This window comes from Marmota marmota, unplaced genomic scaffold (genome assembly GCF_001458135.2).
Source record: "Marmota marmota marmota unplaced genomic scaffold, marMar, whole genome shotgun sequence".
Taxonomy (NCBI): Eukaryota; Metazoa; Chordata; class Mammalia; order Rodentia; family Sciuridae; genus Marmota; species Marmota marmota.
The window spans coordinates 3,858,435-3,876,546 of NW_025999863.1; the positions used below are offsets into that span (position 1 = coordinate 3,858,435).

Here is an 18,112-nt window from a genome sequence, read left to right on the forward strand (position 1 = left end):
GCGGGGGTGGGGGCTCACGACCAGGCAAGCAGGAGTCGGCGCTATTGTCACTCTCACTGTCACTGAAACTCAACCTGAATGACAGACAAGATTGCACGTCAGGTGTAACGGCCACTGGCCTTAAGACAGTGCCCTGGACTCAGGCTGCGGTGTTGGCACCAGCCTGCACTGGGCTCCAGGAGGCCGAATGGAGGAAGGGTGTGCCCATGTGAGGTCACCACTGCCAGACAGGGTGTGTCAGGAGTCGGCCCTTCAGCCCGGCTCTGCTCCTTTCCAGAAGGTCCTGCCTGCCAGAGGATCTGCCTCATGCAGGGCCCTGATGCCCAGCGGGGCCACAAACATGGGGGTGTCTGGTGGTGATGAGAGGCCCCGGGGGGGAACTTCCACCTCTGCCTCAGTTTCCTCTTCTGTAAAAGAGGCTGTGTGATCACATGGGAGGTAATGAGCACTCTACAGTGATGGCCACAGGCAGGCAAGAGGTGGCCTCCTGGGAGCCCCGTGGCCCTCACCCTCTCAGTGTGGGTAAAACACCCCAGCCCAGACCTGCAAACTTTTCCCACATCTCTTCCAGTACAACAAGAGGGGTGCACAGAGGGACCCCCGAATGGCCCTGTGGGCGCCACCCATCCCACTGCCTGGATCCCTGTTCTGTCAGGGACTCTGTCAGGGCTGTGCAGGGAGCCCCTGACAGACATACTCAACACACTTCCTCTCCTGCCTCACATAGGCCCTGCCACTGGGCAATGTGCCGAGGCTGTGCGGGCTGGAGCCAAGCAGGGTGCACTCCACCCCTCTGTGCCGTGATCTGCTCCTCCCGCTGTCCAGGAGCAGTCAGCTAGGCTCTGTTGGGCCCTGCTCTGAGGCTGAGAGCTGGAACCAGATCTCTCTCGTTGCCAAGGCAACGTGACAGCTTCCGCTTACTCCTTACTTCTGCTTCTTCCCATGTCCAACAGGTGGTGGCTGGATGCCATCACAGACCCAGGGTCTCTCCAAGGAGCACACTAGGACGGGTGGGGCCTTGCCAGCACCTGCTGCAGCTTCCCAGCCTGTATGGGCCTTCCCTGACAAGCAAGCTGTCACCAGGGCCTTTCACAAATGCCCCTGGGAAGTGGACTCAAGTCAGAAGGGCTGCTTCTCATTGGGTCCCCACACTGTTGTAGGCCCCTCCAACAGGACTGTGTCTGTCTGTCTGAGCTCATGGCTCTGTGCCTGTGCAGAATCCACATTTGGCATCACCACACGAGGCAGAAGCTTGCTGCTTCTCCTGTCCTGGGAAAGTCACAGTTCTCCCTGCACCCAGGAACTGAGTCCCCTTTGGTGCCCAGGCCTGAATCTTTCTACTGGGCTCCTCTGTGCACATGGGATGGCAGGGAGCCTTGGCACATGGTGGACCTGTGTGAGCACCCTCCTGGCCCCAGCACTCCAGAAGGGGGTTTTGATCAACAGCACAGAGGGCTGCACGTGTCCATTAAGCCTTCTGTGGTTCATGAAGCCCACTGATGTAGACTGGCATCCACCTCTGACTTAAAGAGGGCCCAGTGGCCTCAGCTGATCCCAGCCCCTGCCATCCAGCTGGCACTCACTGCCCTGACAGGGCTCAGAGCCTCCCCTGATACCTAGGTCCTGAAGCCAAGGCCAGGATTTGCTCTAGGGCATTCCTGATCTGGAGGCTAGGAACACAGAGCTCCCCCACCCCAAGTGGACCTCTCCAAGAATCAGGGGCATCCAAAGGACATACTCATCCCTTACTGGGAGAAGGCCAGACACTGCCCTCCATGCAGGGCATCTCAGGTGGCCCTCACCCCACCACACATGTGGGGAGGGCTGAGGGGTCCTTGCAGAGGACCAGTGTGCTCCCCGCCCCATGCCTCCTATAGCACTGGTAGTTGGACAGCTGAAACGGAATCCTCCTTGCCAGGCAGCCACACCTTCAGCAACAGGGAAAGGCCCCCTAGGAAGGAGAGCAGGCCCAGGAGGCCCACAGCTCTGGTGATTAGGAGAGGACAGTTGACCCTAGGGCCGAGGCAGGATGAAGCTGCCCGGGGCCCAATGTCCAGCTGGCTAGGGTGTCTCCCCATGCTGGAACTTGACCCTGGCTTGGTCCTCCTGAGAGACCCTCTGGTCCTAGCCCCCCTCTGGCCTGCCGGTTTTTGCCAGTGCCAGGAATGGACACCTGGGGCCACTGGCAGGAGAGAAGCAAAATGGGCCCTGATAGTCACTCTGGTCACCACCAGTGCCCAGTCACCTGGAATCCCGGCCTGGGTTTGCCTTGACGGTCGCCTCTTCGCCTGATGAAGAGTCATCCTCGTCGGACTCCTCAGACTGCAGGTCTTCCACCATCGAGCGTAGGGGTCCTGGGGAAGAACGAGGCAGGGAGGTCTCTACTGAGACCTCTTGACACTGACCCCCCCCCCCCAAATGCACAGTCTCCTCTGGAGGTCCCTCCTGCTAGGAGGGCCTAATGGCCAATCCCTAAACACTGCTCCCCGCCCTTCAGTGTCCCATTCCTAAAGGACCCTCTGCCTCTTCCCAATCTCTCCCTACCTTCCTGGCCCTCCTCGCAGGTCTCGGGTCCCTGGCCTGCAGCAGGACCACAGGGCCCCTCCATCACGAAGCCACTGGATCAGATATTAGAGGCTCCCAAGAGCTCAGGACAAGCCAGCTTCACTGAGGAAAGCGCAGGAGCTAGAGCGTGGGCTTGAATGCTGTGCCAGGAACCAGAGACCCCTGTCCAGCCTGCGACCCTATTCAGGCCTACCCAGCCTCTCAGCAACCCTGTCTGTTGCTCCCAGCCCACCGTCCTCCCCTTTCTCCAGAGGCGCCTGGTTCCAGTCCCCTACAGACGGCATCTTGGTTTATATTCCTGTTGCCAAGGCAACAGAGGGACACAAAGCCCTCAATTACCTTGGTCACATGATGCTGCTTCAGTAGGTTCCCCTCCCTAACCAGCCGATAAGCGTGGGCTTCAAGGACCCCATCCCCCAACCTGTGCCTGAATTCCAGGTCAGACCCTACACTCCCCCCACTCCACCCCCACCAAGGGATTCCAGCTGGAGGGGAGGAGAGTCCAGTCTGCAGAAAGCATGAACCTCCGATGGGGGCGGGGACAGGATGGGCAAAAAACACAAAGCTGCCCACAAGGTACTTTTGCTTGGGAGGTCCCAGAGAGGAGGGTCCCCGGGAACCTTGAGGCCCCCATCAGAAGGAGCTACAGGCCTGAAGCCTGTGGAATGGACACCTGGGGCCACTGGCAGGAGAGAAGCAAAATGGGCCCCAAAAGGCCGCAGGTCTGCAGACTTACTTCTGTTTAGCTTTTACATACAAACTCCCCCCCATCACCAAAACTCAACAGACACGGGTCCCCGGGACCTGCTCAGACATTCCATACTAAGGAGCCGTGTCAGCCCAAGTCAGGCTGCACAGCCTCAGGCCCTGGCTTTCTGCATCCCCGGCCAGCCCCCAGTCTGACTGTGGCAGCAGCAGCTCCCACTATGTCCTGCCTCCCGCCTCTGCGGCCAACCCTCAGGCATGCAACAAGCCCCCTCAAAACTCAGTCTCGTGAGGGAGTGTCTCGAAGATCATCTTGTCTGATGACGAACCACATACCCAGCGGCCTACGAGTGGGGGCTGAAGTTTCTCTGCCCGCCCACCTCGGCCTCTGAGCCTCATCACACACCTTGGCTGTGGTTCTGAGAGGGCTCAAAATCGGAGTCTGAGCTGGAGTCCGAGCTGGAGCTGGAGTTGGACGGGCTGGACTGGGCGGACTTCACCCCCATGGTGGGGGCGGGCAGGAAAGGAAGAGGAAGAAAACAGTCATCTAGCAGGCCAGAGGGAAGAACGGGCACACATGCCCTCTGGCGGTGCAGATGCCAACAACCCCCCTCCCACGGTGTCCCCCAGGCACCCTGACCCTGCACAGGACCCACCAGCTCTGGTGCCAGAACACAGCTGTGTGGAGGGGCCACCTTTCCACACAGAGGCTCCAGCAGCAGCAGCAGCAGCTGCAGCCCCCCAGGCAGCTTGTCCATTGGCCCAGGAGAACAGGAGCAGGTGCTGGTTGGTGCACAGTGGGGACAGGGAAGGTGACGAGGAGGCCTGGCTTCGCATTCAGACCCACAGCTATTCCCACCCCAGGGTTCCTGGGGCAGCACAAAGCCCCACCTCCCACCCAAGTGTCACCACCACCCTCCAGCCACACGCATGTGTGTGTGCACGCATAAGTGTGACAGACACAGTGGAAGCTGGCTCATGCTTCCTCCTCTTCCTGAAGCTGTGCACCCAGACTCAGCCACCAGGGGGCAGTCAAGCCAAAGCAAATGTGACAAGGCGCAGCAGGTCAGGTCCCAGCAAGAAGAAGTCATAGGTGGCCAGGAGTCAATCACACAGACACCTGCATGGGGAAGGGGCCGATCCTGGGTCTGGTCCCTGCTCTGGGTGTGGGTTTCTGCAGATGGCTACCAAAGGTGTGTGTGGCAAAGCCTGGGCAGGAGACCAGGCCTGAAGCTTGGGAAGCTGCCCAGACCTTGGGGAGGCCACCTCAGACCCACCAAACTGCTGCTCGAACTGGGCGCCGGCCCTGCCCCTTGGGGGACCAGATAAAGGAATTAAGTACACGGAGCCCTCCCCTTGTGGAAAGGGGAGGGGAGGGCTGGAGGGGGAGAGGGGAGGGAACAGAGGCAGCCAGCTAGTCTGGATTCTGTCAGAGGGACTAGAGCCATCAGCCCTGAAAGAAGATGCAGGAAGAGGAGTCCCTGACTCCTAGGGACCAGGACCTCTAGTGCCCAGGATCCCATGGGGTTCCAGGCCAGAGGGGAAGAAAGGGCACACATGCCCTCTGGCAGTGCAGATGCCAACAACCCCCCTCCCCCGGCGTCTTCTGTCCCCCATGGCATGTGGGACCAGGGTAGCCTTACCCTATGAAAGCGGCACCAGGAAGGCACTAGGTTTTTGTTGGCTTGGTGATCCAGAGTGCAATCAGGCTGCCTGGGGAGGGCACACCTCCTGAACTCTGTGTGCTCCAGGGTTTGCTGCAGCCTCTTCTGACCCAACCCAGCCTCTCCAAGCCTGCCACACCAGTGTCCCTATAGGCCCACCTTCCCCAAACTGACAAAGGGTGTTCTCTGGGACACAGGGAATGGTGTGGCCCCAGGAACCCAGCAGAATAGTTTCCCATTGGCCACTGTTCATTGTAGGAACACTTGGGGGAAGTCCAACAGACCAGTTGGGTTCCCCCACAAAACCTGGGTCCAGGAACGCCCCTCCCAACCCTGGATGGGCCTAGAGCCACATGGATCCTCTTACATGTACACCCTCGTGTCTGTGGGGGCAGAGTAAGTGATGGATAAACAGATGGCCACTGCCTTGGGTCCCTGTTCCAACCAGCTGGCTTTTTTTACTTGGGCCAAGGCAGCCCCCAGTTTTAAGTCTCAGTTTCCCTATCTGTAAAGGAGCTGTCCTGCCAACCTCTGCTGAGCACATGCAGGTAGGAGCCAATCGTTCTCTGGCCTTTGGGGCAGAGGGAGAGTGTGTGAGCAGGGCTGGGAGCAGGCAGGGCAGCAGGCCGGCGCTGGCCCAGCCCCCTTGCACCCATGCCTGTCTATGGAGTGGTGTTGGGGGCCAGAAGTGGCGTCCAGCCCACAGGCTGCTCCAGTCAGTGGGGCCTGAAGAGGCAAGGACCCCAGAGCCCCTGCTCTGGCACTGTGTCCAGCAGAGTCAAGCCAGTGGAGCTCACAGCCATGCTTGCCATCTTTCTCCCACACGAATCCAAGGACAGGAAGAAAAGGAAGTGGAGATGATTTAAAAAGCCTAGAGTTGGTGTGGCTGACAACACTCCGGTAAGCCCAAAGTAGCTGGGCCATGTCAAGTGTCCAGGAGGGGCATGGCCTATCCTCTTCCCTTCAGAGCACAAATGGCCCCGAGTGGACAGGACTGACTGAATCATTCAGTCCTGCCCCAAGAGACAAGGAGACCTCCAAGCAACCGCTAGAGGAACTGGGGAGCTGGGCCTAGGCACGTGCCCAGTGGGCTCTATGCAAGCCGAGTACCAGGACAGCGGGGCGAGGGGTGTCGAGGTATGGTGACTCCAACTTTCTGGCAGTGAGGCCACATGCAGCCTCCAGGCAGGGAAGGTCTGAGATAGTCAAGAAGAGGCTGTGTAACTGCCATTGGGAGGCTTTTCTTTGCATCTTCTGCCACAGAAGTCTGTGCTCTGCCCAAGCCCTAGGGCTGGGAAACATCAGAAATCACCGGGCACACTGTTGGTGGCCTAGGGGTCAGTCTGCAGGGACCTTGGATGGCTGAGGCACCACTCAGAGGTCACTTGTTACGTGGGCTGCTCACCAGTCAGAAGCCTCAAGTCTCCTGGGGCATCTCTGGCCTTGGGACCATAGTGCTCTCAGGCCACAGGCTCAACATCCAGCTCCCCACAAATGTCTGGTGGTTGCTGACGTCAGCATAGAAACCTAAGGTGAGGCTATTGAGGAACACTTGAGCTCCCTATGGAGCTCCAGCCCCCATCTCTTGACATATAAGCTGGGCTTTGGCTGCTTTCGCCTGGAAAGGCCTGGTTGTGGGACTGGATCTCACCCAGCACCAGCTTCCTGACCATTTCCCTGGCATGGGCAGGAAGGGACTGAGACCTGCCCAGCTCTGGCTGCTGCACAGGATAGGGAGGAGGACAGAGAGGGCACTTGCAGGGCAGGGAGGGCAGGAAGGGTAGCCCCTGAGGTGGTCCAGGGCCTCTGTGATGCCTGGGATCCTCCCATCCCAGGAGCACTGGTGGGTCACCAGCTGTTGAGAAGCTGGGTGCTCAGTCTTGCCAGCTTGGTGGGTGCCCAAGAAGCAGGGGTGTGTGCCATGACCCACAGGATGGACAGCAATGCCCAGCAGGTGCTGTTATCTCCAGTAAGCTGCTCTTGGAAGCCACACACTCACAAACCCAGCACTGCTAACATAAAGCCCCTCTGACCTCTTCTCCAGGAACCACCTCCCAAGTGCAGCTCCATGCAGCATCCCTGAAGGTAAAGCTCCCGCCTTGGCGTGAGTACCATTTGGAAACCAAAAAAGCCACTGGGGCCATGACCTGGGCACATTTTCATTCAGGTATGTCACATGGGGCCTCTGAAGACAAAGCCAATAGTGGAGGCTGATTCAAGATCCAGCCATGAGGCTGAGGGCTGGGCTCTAAGTCCTGTGGCACAATGTCCCTGCTAATGGTCCTTAGAGGGTCTCCTGGACACACTGCTGCCAGACAAGCCCAGCACTTCATAGGGACAGATTGCTTGCTGAGAGCAAGCCAACTACGAGTAGCAGTGTCCCTGCTATGTATTGGTCAGCACAGGTGGGTGGGAAGGGACCAAAACTGGGTGCAGTTCAGTCACCATCATTGAACATCCAGGCAGGGACAGCAAGACTAAAATTCCTGGGGATGCCCAGTTAGCAGAGGGAGTGCATTCCTCACTGGGCTGGCCATGCAATGGCCGGGAAGGGAGGGTCGGTGAGACATGATTTTCTGCCTAGCTCCAAGGTGACCACCGGGGCCCTGGCCTGTGCAGGGGGCTACAGGAGGATGACAGAACTAAACCAAGGCATATGCTTTACCAGAGCTGCCCACAACCCCATCCAGGATCCACTAACTACCATCTTTATAGAGGCAGCTCTCCTAAGCAGGCCCAACTGCCTGACGGAGGGAAGACTGAGGCCCAAGCTGCGGAGGCTGGACCAGTGACACAGAGAAGGAAGAACTAATAGCCCACCAAGCCCTGGACTTTGGCTCCAGCCTGTTCCTCTGCCAGCATTCCAGCCACGGGCAGCCAGTGAGTGGCCCAGCGCCCCACCACCTGCCCCATGGGTGCCCTTTCCTGGCTGCCCCCAGCTGTGCAGATGCACAGACAAGATGAGGGGTGGAGAAAAGAGCGCTCACCTCTGACTTGAAAGAAGCCTCATCCTCTGAGTTGGACTCCTCCACCTCCAGGGCCTTCTTGGTCTCCCTGGACTCGCTCTCGGCCTTCATCTTCTCTCCTTTGGTACTGCTCTTATCCTTAGGCGGCTTCTTATCCGGGAAAGAGGAAGACGAGGTGCGGGGCGAAGTGCTGGGGGCACTCCGGGACCCCTTGGAGCTGCTCTTCTTCTGCTTTTTGGCACTGGGCTTTGGCGAGTCTGCGGCAGCCGGCCGCTTGCTGGAAGCCTTGGGCAGGACCGGGGGCTGGGGTGCCCCCTTGGGGGACATGCTCTCCAGCTTGGTCTCCTTCAGGGCCATCTTGGGCTCCTTGAATGCAGCCTTGGGAGGCGGGGCCTTCTCTTCCTTGGGCAGCCGGCCCTCACCCAGCTTCCGAGCAGCCTCCTTGGCGCCCTTGGCCTGCTCACGCTCCAGCTCCTTGGAAGAGCTCTTGCTCTCCGAGTCCTTGCGGGGTCGTTCTCTGTGCTCCTTGGTCACCTTATGCGTCTTGGGGGCCTTGCTGCTTTCTTTGTTGGCGTCCTGCAATGCCAAGAGCAGGGAAGGCACAGGGCAGAGACAGACATGGTCAGCCGGCATCTCGGGGCCACCCGGCTCCGCCACCCCCAACCCCTACAAAGTATGATCCACCTGATTGAGACTCAGCTAGAGAAAATCTTCCATAAAGCGAAAAAGTAAGGCAGCAGGTGAGTTTTTTAAATGGAGCTGTCCCTTTAAACTACTGGGAAGTGTCAGCAGGTCCCGGGCGACTGCAGGCTAAGATCCCTTGGAACTGAGCTGACTTCCCTGAGGGATTCAAGAAGAAGAGCACAGTGAGTCAGATGCAAGCAGGGCCACCTTGGCCGCCCCGCCAATGCCTGTAAGCTGCCCCTGGCCCAGGAGGTCCGAGGCTCGCCTGGTGCCAGAGGCTTCAGTGGCCTAGGGAGCAGGCCCTGCCCATCTTCTCTGGCCTGCAGGGCGCATCCTGTGTATTCCCTGTTGGTGGCTCTCGGCCTTCCTCCCGGGGCCCTGTGGGACCCTCTCCTGCAGGTCTCCCAATCCTCAACTCTCCAGCCTTGCTCCCGCCAGTCCTCAATGCATGCCCGGGGCAGAGCCATTTATCTGCTTTAGGCAATAAACACTTATTGAGCACCTGCTGGGTTCCTGGGTACTGCACAGAACAAACAGCATCCAGGTCTCTCAGAACTGAACTGCCTGAGCTGTTCTCCTAAAACAGGGAGGACGTTTCCAGGTCTCTGTCTTGGTTAATTCAAGCATTTAGGCAGGGGACTTGGATTTGGACAGATCAGTGAGATCTATGAAACTCTGGGGACAGAGGTGGAACACAGGCAAAGCTGCCCTGCCCAAGCCCCCAGGGAGCCTGGGCAGGATGTTACCTCTGTTATATCTCAGGGCAAGGGCACAGGCCTGGTAAACGGGGAGCACTCTCAGTCAAGGGGGACACTATGGCCAGAGCCTGTGACTGATAGCATGGCCGATCACTAGGCTGAGCTCTTTGTATGTCTGTATTTTCCCCATGTTCCTTCCCCAACACAGCCAGTGAAGAAGGCAGAAGCCCCATCTTCCCTATCAACCCTCCATAATCACCCCATATGTCCCAGGATCTTGGATGGGTGCCTTTGTTGTGGGCTGATGCAGGCTCCAGCCCTCAGGTGGAAAGGTGCACGGTGGGCCCCAGAGTTCTCCAGATGAACACTCCTCATAGGTGAAGAGACCAACAGCAGCCAGACCCGAGGGCGGCCCATAGCACCCTTGGAGGCTCCCATGAGTCAGCCAAGAGCATCATGGAGGAGGGAGGTGGGCACACAGAGTAGACAGCTGGCCAGGTAAACACTCTGCCACCTGCTCTCAGAGCCACCTGTGTATCCAGGGACAGACAGAGCTGCCTCCACATCTCTGATCTGTGCAGCGTGCTGTGTCTTCTTGCAAGTCCACAACCCAAACGATGTCAAAGGGTTAGAGATATTTCCTGGAGAAGGGCAGGTCATGTGACTGGGTCAAACTCTGACATCCCACGGTAGTGGGAAGGGATGCACATACCACAAGCTGCCAGAGCCAGCTGGGACCATGGGCACTCCCAAGGGGCATACCCCTTCGGGCTGGCACATGGAAGGGGACTCCAATACCCACAAGCTGCTAGGGAGGCAAAAAATAAAGGAAGGCACATAAAATCCCCGCCTCTTCTCAAAGAGAGTACACATGCCAGGCCATAGGAGCTGGGCCGGTGTGACAGAAGGAGAGCAAACCTCAGGAGCATGTTGATGGCATCTAAAGTGGCTCCCAATGTGTGCCACCAGGGTCTTCTGAGAGGGAAGAGCCTACACAGGTACCTGTGACCCTGGGTTCTCTGAATTCATGTTGGATTTTGAAAACACGTGAAGGTAGAGATGAAGATCATGTAGCCTCCTTCCCAAAGATGCCCATGACCTCAAAATGGTTAAAACTGACTTTTAGTGAAAGATCAACCGGGCAATTGCCTGACGCCCAATAAGGTACCATGGGAGCCCCTTTGTCTTCAGGTGAGCAGGTCTGGTGTCCAGAGCTCCTCCTAGTGTGAGCCCAGCAGGCGGTCCAAAGGGCTCTTCAGAGGCTCACTCCTGCCCACCTTGCCACCTGGGGGAGAGGAGGCAGTGGAACTACCAGAGACTGATTCAGCCCTAGGAGCAACAACGGGATCGCCAGCAGTACCCTGGCATGGGGGATTCTGATGGGTGAGGCCTAGGGCACTTCAGCCTCAAGCACGCGGCTGGCCACCTGTCTCCCTAGGCCCAGGTAGCAGAGAACCAATGTGGGGGCAAACAGATGCCCAAATGAAGGGAGAGGCTTCTCATAGGCCTGTGCCTGTAAGGATGGCACACAGATGATGGTTCAGACGCTGGGACCATGCTGGTAAAACCAGGGCTTCTTGGAGAGTTGTCAATGGAGAAGAGCCCTGGTGGACCCTGTGCTGCACTGGAACACCACACAGAGGCTCTGAGAGGCAGAGGACAGAGCTAGAGTGCCTGCCTATTGCTCTGAGCCCAGCAGACACACCCTTGGGCTGCAGGATCCCAGGGGTCCAGCAAGAGATGTGGCCCTGCCCCCTGGGAAGGCATTTCTTCATAGGGCTTTAGGTGGCCTTTGTAGCATCCACGCATAAGCAATAGCAACTTCTTCCCTTCCTAGATGTCATGGACTTCCAAGAATTGTGGGGTGTCTGGAACAGAAGCTGCTGAGATCCCTACTAGGGAATGGTCTGTCTGGGCCAGAGGGTGGAGGGGAGATTCCCCAGGGCCACATTCCACACTCAAGATGCTGACGAATCTGAGGATTTCCGAGACCTACTGGCCTTGTGGAAAGAGCCAGAGTGACCCTGTCTGGGTGGTGACTGCCCCAGCAATGCTCATAGGTAAGACGAGAAGACTTCCTAAGAGCTCTACTCATCCCACAGGGGTGCCCCAGGCTCACAGCACCCCACATTAAGTGAAGCAAGAAGAATGCCAAGAAGATAAGTGCACAGTGGAGTGGGTCAGACACATGCCAACCAGCAGCTGCCCTGAGAGCCACATGGAGCTTGGATTCCCAAGAAGGCTGAATGGAGCAGGTGGTCGCAGAGGAACACAATGCAGGCTCAAGGGTTTATATGCATTTATAAGCACATCACAATATCATCCAAAGCATTTTATAGCTTGTTCTTCAGGCAGCCTGAGTGCCACCTGCCCACCTGGGCCAAGATAAGATGATAGACATTTCTTCTTCAGAGGATTTCAGCTCAATCACCTACATCATGCCCCCACTGGCCACCCCCACGCAAGCTTTTCTCTGTGGCAAGCCGCTGCTGAGAAGCGAAGCCAGGAACAGCCGAGGGTGGGAACCTCACTCAGGAGACCGGAGAAGGTAGGCAGCCACAGCCTGCAATGGAAACTCTCTGTCCAACAATGGCCTTTGAACTGAGCAGTCATAAGGCCCAGCGCTGGCTCAACAGGGAAAGGAGGGTGCTAGGTAGGGCCTACAGCCTCAAGAGGAACAGGTGAAGGGCCCTTGATGACCTGCCCTATTCCTTGTGATCCTAGGGAAGCGGCAGTGAGCAGCAAGGTGGAGCAGAGAGCTCAAGGTGCAAGATGCCAGGGAGAGGCCAGGTGCACAAGGCCCAGCACGGCAGAGGGGGTGCCTGGCTGGGACCTGCCATGGCTGGGCCCAGCGCTCTCACGTGACTGGGCCTTCCACCTCACTAACCTTGGAGCCGTGGGATGGTTTGGTCTTCTTGGGGTCAGAGAAGGCAGAGAGTGGAATTGTGGGTAACATGGGGTAGTCAGGGCTGGGCCTGGACACCGTTTCTGCTCCTTCGGGCATTACCATCACCTAGTGACAAAGAAGAGACAGATGTTATCAATGAGCAAGGGGCGGTGGCAGCTGAAGGCCAAGGAGCTTGGTTTGTGGGGAGGGAAGAGGTGGAGCTAGAGCCACGTTCCCAAAAGAATTGTGGAAGGGCCGGGTGCCAAGGGGAGGGTGAAGCAGGCTCAGTGTGCAGAGCGAAGAGAAGCCTAGGATCCCAGGATGGCTGGGCCCAGCAGGGGTCACTCGGCCCCAGGCACAACGAACAGGAAGGCCAAGCCAAGAAGACTTGCAGAGTGTGCCAAGAAGCCCTGAAGGCGGCTGTGGCCAAAGCCGAGGCTAAGCACTGAGATTCAAAGCCCACAGGCACAGCCAGGAGAGGGAGAAGGCAGGTGGACACCAGGGCAAATGGCCCTACAGCAGTGAGTAGCTTCTGAGGAATCCGCCGGATGCGATGTCAGCAGATCACACATGTCCTAGGGGATGAGTCTTCCTCCCGCCACCTGCAGCAACTGAAGCTGACTTAATCAGAGCCTGCGGCCGCAGGGGTCTACAAAGCTGCCCCATACACAGCTGGGAGGAGGGAAGTGCCATCCTGCCCTTGCTTAGAAGGCTACAGAAGAGGAAGGGCTCAGGTCTTTCCAGGAAAGTTGCTACCTGCCTGGCAGCAACTAGGACACCTGCTGCAGGGCCAGAGTACTTGGGTAGGTCTCCAACACCAACACCCAGGTTTACATGGCGACGGGGCCAGCCACTCAGAAAAAGCCTTCTAGATGGCAGCAAGATGGAACAAAATAAAAGGCACTTTTTAAAAGGCCTTAATTCAGGAGAAGCACCACTAACAAGCTTGAGCACCTGGGATTCCTTACGAGCCAACCCTTTCATCTGCAGACATCACGGGACACTGGGCTCAGAGAGGGCAGTAGAGCCTTGGGGCTATCTCTCCTGTGAGCTGCTCATCAGAGCCCCCTGCCCACAACACTTGGGCATGCTGCCAAGGACACATCTGCCCCCAGCCGTGCCCTACCAGCCCAGTTCCCTGAAAGCATGCCACGTAGGATCCTCTGCGCCTTGGCTGGCAGCTCCACACATGCACAGCTTCACAGAGGACAGAAGCCCGCCCCAATCACAGATGGCTCCTGGAGCTTTGGCTGGCGCACTCCCAGACCTTTTTCCTTCTACTCCTGTGGGAATTCACCTTCCCTCCCTTCAAGTTAACTAGACCAACCCTCCAAGGAGAGCATTCTCTGCCCTCCGTGTGTCTCTTTGCTAACCAAGATCCTAAGAACAAAGGAGAGGTGCGTGGCTCAGCCGGCTCTGTTATTTCCTCCACAGGGTGCTGCTGCAAGTTCCTGGCTCCCTGACAGAAACACAGGCCCTTGGCCAATGGGCAGAAGACAGGAGACAGCTCTAGGGGTATGGGGCTGGCTCTGACTTGCTAGGCAGTGGGAAGCCCTGCTCTAGTTGCTTCCAAGGACAGCCTGAGTTCCAGATCACCAAGTGAGACCCGGTGAAGAGGGAGTACAGACGGCAGCTTGGCTCCTTCCTCCAGCTCTCCCAGCACCAGCAGCTGCACAGACAGGACTGGGGCCATTGCTGTGGGGTGGCAAACACTGTCCCTGAGGACACTAAGGAGACTGGAAGGCCTAGCACAGGGGCACAGTTACCTGGTCCTGGAAATCACCTGGGAGGGCCACCGTCCCATAACCAGGCTGCTCCTAAGGCTAGAAAGCGCTGCTCAGCCGTCAGCCCAGGAAGACCAGGAAGTTCCAGACTGGCCAGCCAGCTCCCCTGGGCAGCCCTCTCCAAGACACAGCACCTGGCGGAGACCACTATGTGGACCTTGGCCCAAATGCCTCTCTGGGGTCCAGCAGGTGCCTTGGGCCACTTGCTGCATCCAGAATGGCCCTTGGCAGACTGAGCCAGACCTCCTCTCCCCTGCTGGCTCACCTGCTCCTCCCCGCCCTGTTTTTTATGTGTTGAGGTGATGCCCTCAGAGTCTCCACTCTTCAGAGCACAGGAAATGCCTCTTGCAGAGGCAAAGAGGCCTAGGGACGCTGACTACTTCCCATAGAAATGTGACTATGGGCTTTCAGGGGACGCCCACAAATGCATTGTGGAAACACTGTAGAAAATACACAGCCACAAAAAGGTGGTGGACAGCAGAGTGGGGAGGTCTCTGGGACCAGCCCTCCCCACACCTGGTCCCCCTCTGCATAAGCCCTCCTGCATCCTGCAGCCTCCCCAGGCCCTTGCCAGCCAGAGCAGAAACACAAGCAAAGCCGTTACTAGGAACACAGCAGGACTCAGGGCTTCCTCAGCCTTCCTCAGCATTACTTTTATTTAAGAAGAAAAAGTTCCTAAAGACCCAATTGTATAGAACAAGAAGGCAGAAGTTATGCCCAAGCCCAAAGACACACGCACACACACACACACACACACACACACACCAGCCCACAGCCACTTGGAAGTGAGCCTGCCCAACACCACATGCACACCCCACACTCTTCACCACACACACACACACACACACACACACACACACCATGGGTGCCCCACACAAACACCCCCCCACACACATGACACATACACATCCTGTAAAAACACCATCAGAACACACCAGACATACTTCCCAACACATGTACACATGTGTGTGGCCCAACCATAGCGTGGAAACAGGGTGGCTGGCATCTCAGCATGCTTGGTGACCCTGCGTCACCAAAGATGGCTTTGATGTCCCATGACCAAGCCTCAGCCTATACTGGCCTCCACAGATGGGGCAGCCAGCAGCCACGTGGCCTGTCCTCCTCCTCAGCCATCAGCACCCTATGCCCTGCCCATCTCCAAAGGCTGTAGAGGCACCTGGAGGACTGTGCTCAGGCCACCACGTGGAATTCCAAGACAGAAGTGGCAGGCAGTGTGCACTGACAGAGTGCCTCCCGAATGGCCTGGTGCCCAGCAACAGCCCTGCTCCATCAGCTAAAGGGTGGCACAGGCCTGGCCACGCGGACAGACCGGCCTTGCACCCAGCTTCACACCACATGAAGGAAGATGCCAATTACCCACAGCCACCCAGGAGACACCGGGACAGCCGGTGCCTCAACTCCTCATCTACAGCTGCCAACGCCCAGCACTGGCTGGGGAGCCCCCGGGGCCATACAGCTGGGCCAGGCAACAGCTGTGTGACGAGTACTCACACAGCCCAGCCCAGGAGCCAGCAGAGCACCCTGGGCAGGCATGGCAGCTACTGGGCCAGACAGGTGGCCCGCAGCAGGTCACACTCACCCCGCCAGCCATCAGGAGCTTGTACCGGAACTCGGTGGTGGGGTTGTTGAAGGTGAGCTTCTCGCAGCGCAGGTGGTTCACAGGTGGGTTGCCCTCCAGGTTCAGGAACAGGTCGTAGGTGAAGCACACCTTCCTCGGCTCCTCCTTGAACAAAGGAAACAAGGAAGTCCGTGTGAGGGGCGGGTGGCAGGCTGTGGCTGCAGGACAGGGACGGCTGCCAGCTGCCAGCCCTGCTTGCTCCTTCATCCAGTTCTGTTTGTCTTGCCCCCAGATCCTCCTCTGCTGCTTCTCCTCTTCCATCACTCAAATAAGCTAACTTACCACTCAGTGGACAGAGCAAAGGAGGCCTCAGGAAACAACAGTCATCAGTCACAGTGTTCCCTGGCACTTACAAGAAATGCTGCTGTTGCATGCAGCCTCACAAGAACAAGCTCCCTTCAGCCTCTCTGTGTGGCTGGCAAATGGGGAAACTGAGATTCAAAAACACACAGCTTGCCAGGGGCAGTGCTGAGGCCTGACCCTAGCCAGGAAGGAGCCCAAGACACAGGCTACAGCCCAGAACAACTGGTGGGCACAGGTTAGTAAAGAGGAGTGTGAGAACTCTCTGGTTCCCAGGAGGCTTTGTCCACACCACCCTGCACTGGCCACCCAAAAGGATGGGAACATGATTCTGGCATCACCCCCGGCATGGAATAGTACCCAGTGTGAAGCAGGCTCTCAACAGACTTGTGAATGAAGAGTTCACGAGAGGCATCCATGAAGAAGGGACAGACCGAGGGATCTGACGCCAACAAAGAAAGATGAGGGGGTTCCTGGGAAGGAAGCTCTTTCAGTAGCCCTGGCGCAGCCTGGGGATGGCTTTTCCATAAACATGACAGAACAACTCATTTTCCTGCTCTTTTTCTCAAGTCCCACCCCACCCCACCCCAAATTACAAAACCTTAAGGCCCCACAAAACCTAGATCTGTCCCTGCTGCAAAGACATCTGACTGGTTAGAAAAATGGGTGACTGGGGAGTGTGGGAGAAGCTGCGAGGCCAGGTGGGGAATCCCTTTACCAGCCACCCCTCAGCATCCATGCAGGATCAGCTCCAGCACCAGCACGGAAACCAGAGTCCATGGAGATTCAAGCCCCTCATAAAAGATGGTCCAGTGACGGCATGGAACCTACGCACACCCTCCCCTATGCTTTACATCCTCTCTAGATGACTTCTGCTACCCAATGCATGCCATGTAAAATTATGTGTAAGTAGATGCTACACTATATTGTTTAGGAATAATAACAAGGAAAAAAGTCTGTACATGTTCACTACAGACCCAAGTTTTATTTTTTTCTGAGTATTCCCAGGTCTGTAGATGCAGAATCTGCAGGTGCAGAACCCAAGGATTCAGAACCTGCAGATATGGAAGGGTGAGCAGTGGGTATGCCTGTACTGTGAACAAGGGTGCCAAGAAACACTTCAACAGGGACAAAACAGTCTCTTCAACAAATGGTGCTCAGATCATCACTGTGCATCCACAAGCAAAAGAATGAAACTGGATCCTTATCTCACACCATATATAAAAAAATAACTAAAAAATGGACCAGAGACCTAAATCTAAGAGCTAAAACTCTCAAAAGGAAAACAGGGTACAAACAATGACGCTGAATAAGGCAATTTTTCTTACACATGACACCAAAAGCACAGGCAACAAACAATAAAAAAGACAAATTAAAGTTCATCAAAATTAAAAATTTTGTGTTACAAAGAACACTATTCAAGAGGATGAAAAGAACCCACAGCCGGGCATGGTGGCACACACCTGTAATCCTAGCAACTTGAGAGGCTGAAGCAGGGGGATCACAAGTTTGAGACAAGTCTCAGCAACTCAGTGAAACCCTAAGCAACTTATCGAGGCCCTATTTCAAAATAAGAAATAAAAAGGGCTGGGGACGTGACTCAGTGGTAAAGCACCTCTGAGCTAAATCCCCAGCACACACACAAAAAAAGAGAATCAAGAGAATGGAAGAACATATTTGTAAATCATTAATCTGATAAGGGCTCAATGTTCAGAATATGTTAAAAAAAAATCTTACAACTCAATAATAAGAAGACAACACAGTTTAAAAATGGACAAAGAATGTGAACAGATATTTCTCCAAAGATACACAAATGACCAATGAGCCCATGAAAAGAAGTGCATCAGGAATCATTAGCAAAATGCAAATCGAAACACAATGAAATACTACTTCATACCCACTAGGACAGCTAAAACACACAGAACACCAGGAAAAATGAGTGCATTGCTGGTGGGAATGTGAAATGGTGCTGCCACTTTGGATAAACGGTCTGGCAGGTCCTCAAATGCCAAGTATGAAGTAATCAGGGACCCAGACCATCTAGGTATACAAGCAAGAGAAATGAAAACAGTGTAGTCACACAAACACGTGCACACCTATGTCCACAGCAGCAATACTCTCCCTACACCAAAAAAGAAATGACCCAAATGGCCATCAAAAAAGATGAAAGGATGAACTGTGGTTCCTTCACACCAGGGGGCATTTTCAGCCTTAAAAGGG

General features: G+C 56.3%; 1 protein-coding gene across 1 annotated transcript in view; it reads right to left on the minus strand.

Annotated features, from left to right (window-relative positions):
* The window catches only part of Mllt1 (MLLT1 super elongation complex subunit), a 60,002-nt gene that overhangs the window by 3,110 nt on the left and 38,780 nt on the right, over positions 1–18,112 (minus strand). Inside the window, exons 4-9 of the mRNA XM_015503843.2 lie at positions 15,554–15,697; positions 12,170–12,295; positions 7,922–8,476; positions 3,677–3,764; positions 2,246–2,354; positions 2–74 (exon numbers count right to left, since the gene is read on the minus strand). Coding sequence (XP_015359329.1) covers positions 2–74; positions 2,246–2,354; positions 3,677–3,764; positions 7,922–8,476; positions 12,170–12,295; positions 15,554–15,697 — 1,095 coding nt within the window. The remainder of the gene's footprint in view (position 1; positions 75–2,245; positions 2,355–3,676; positions 3,765–7,921; positions 8,477–12,169; positions 12,296–15,553; positions 15,698–18,112) is intronic.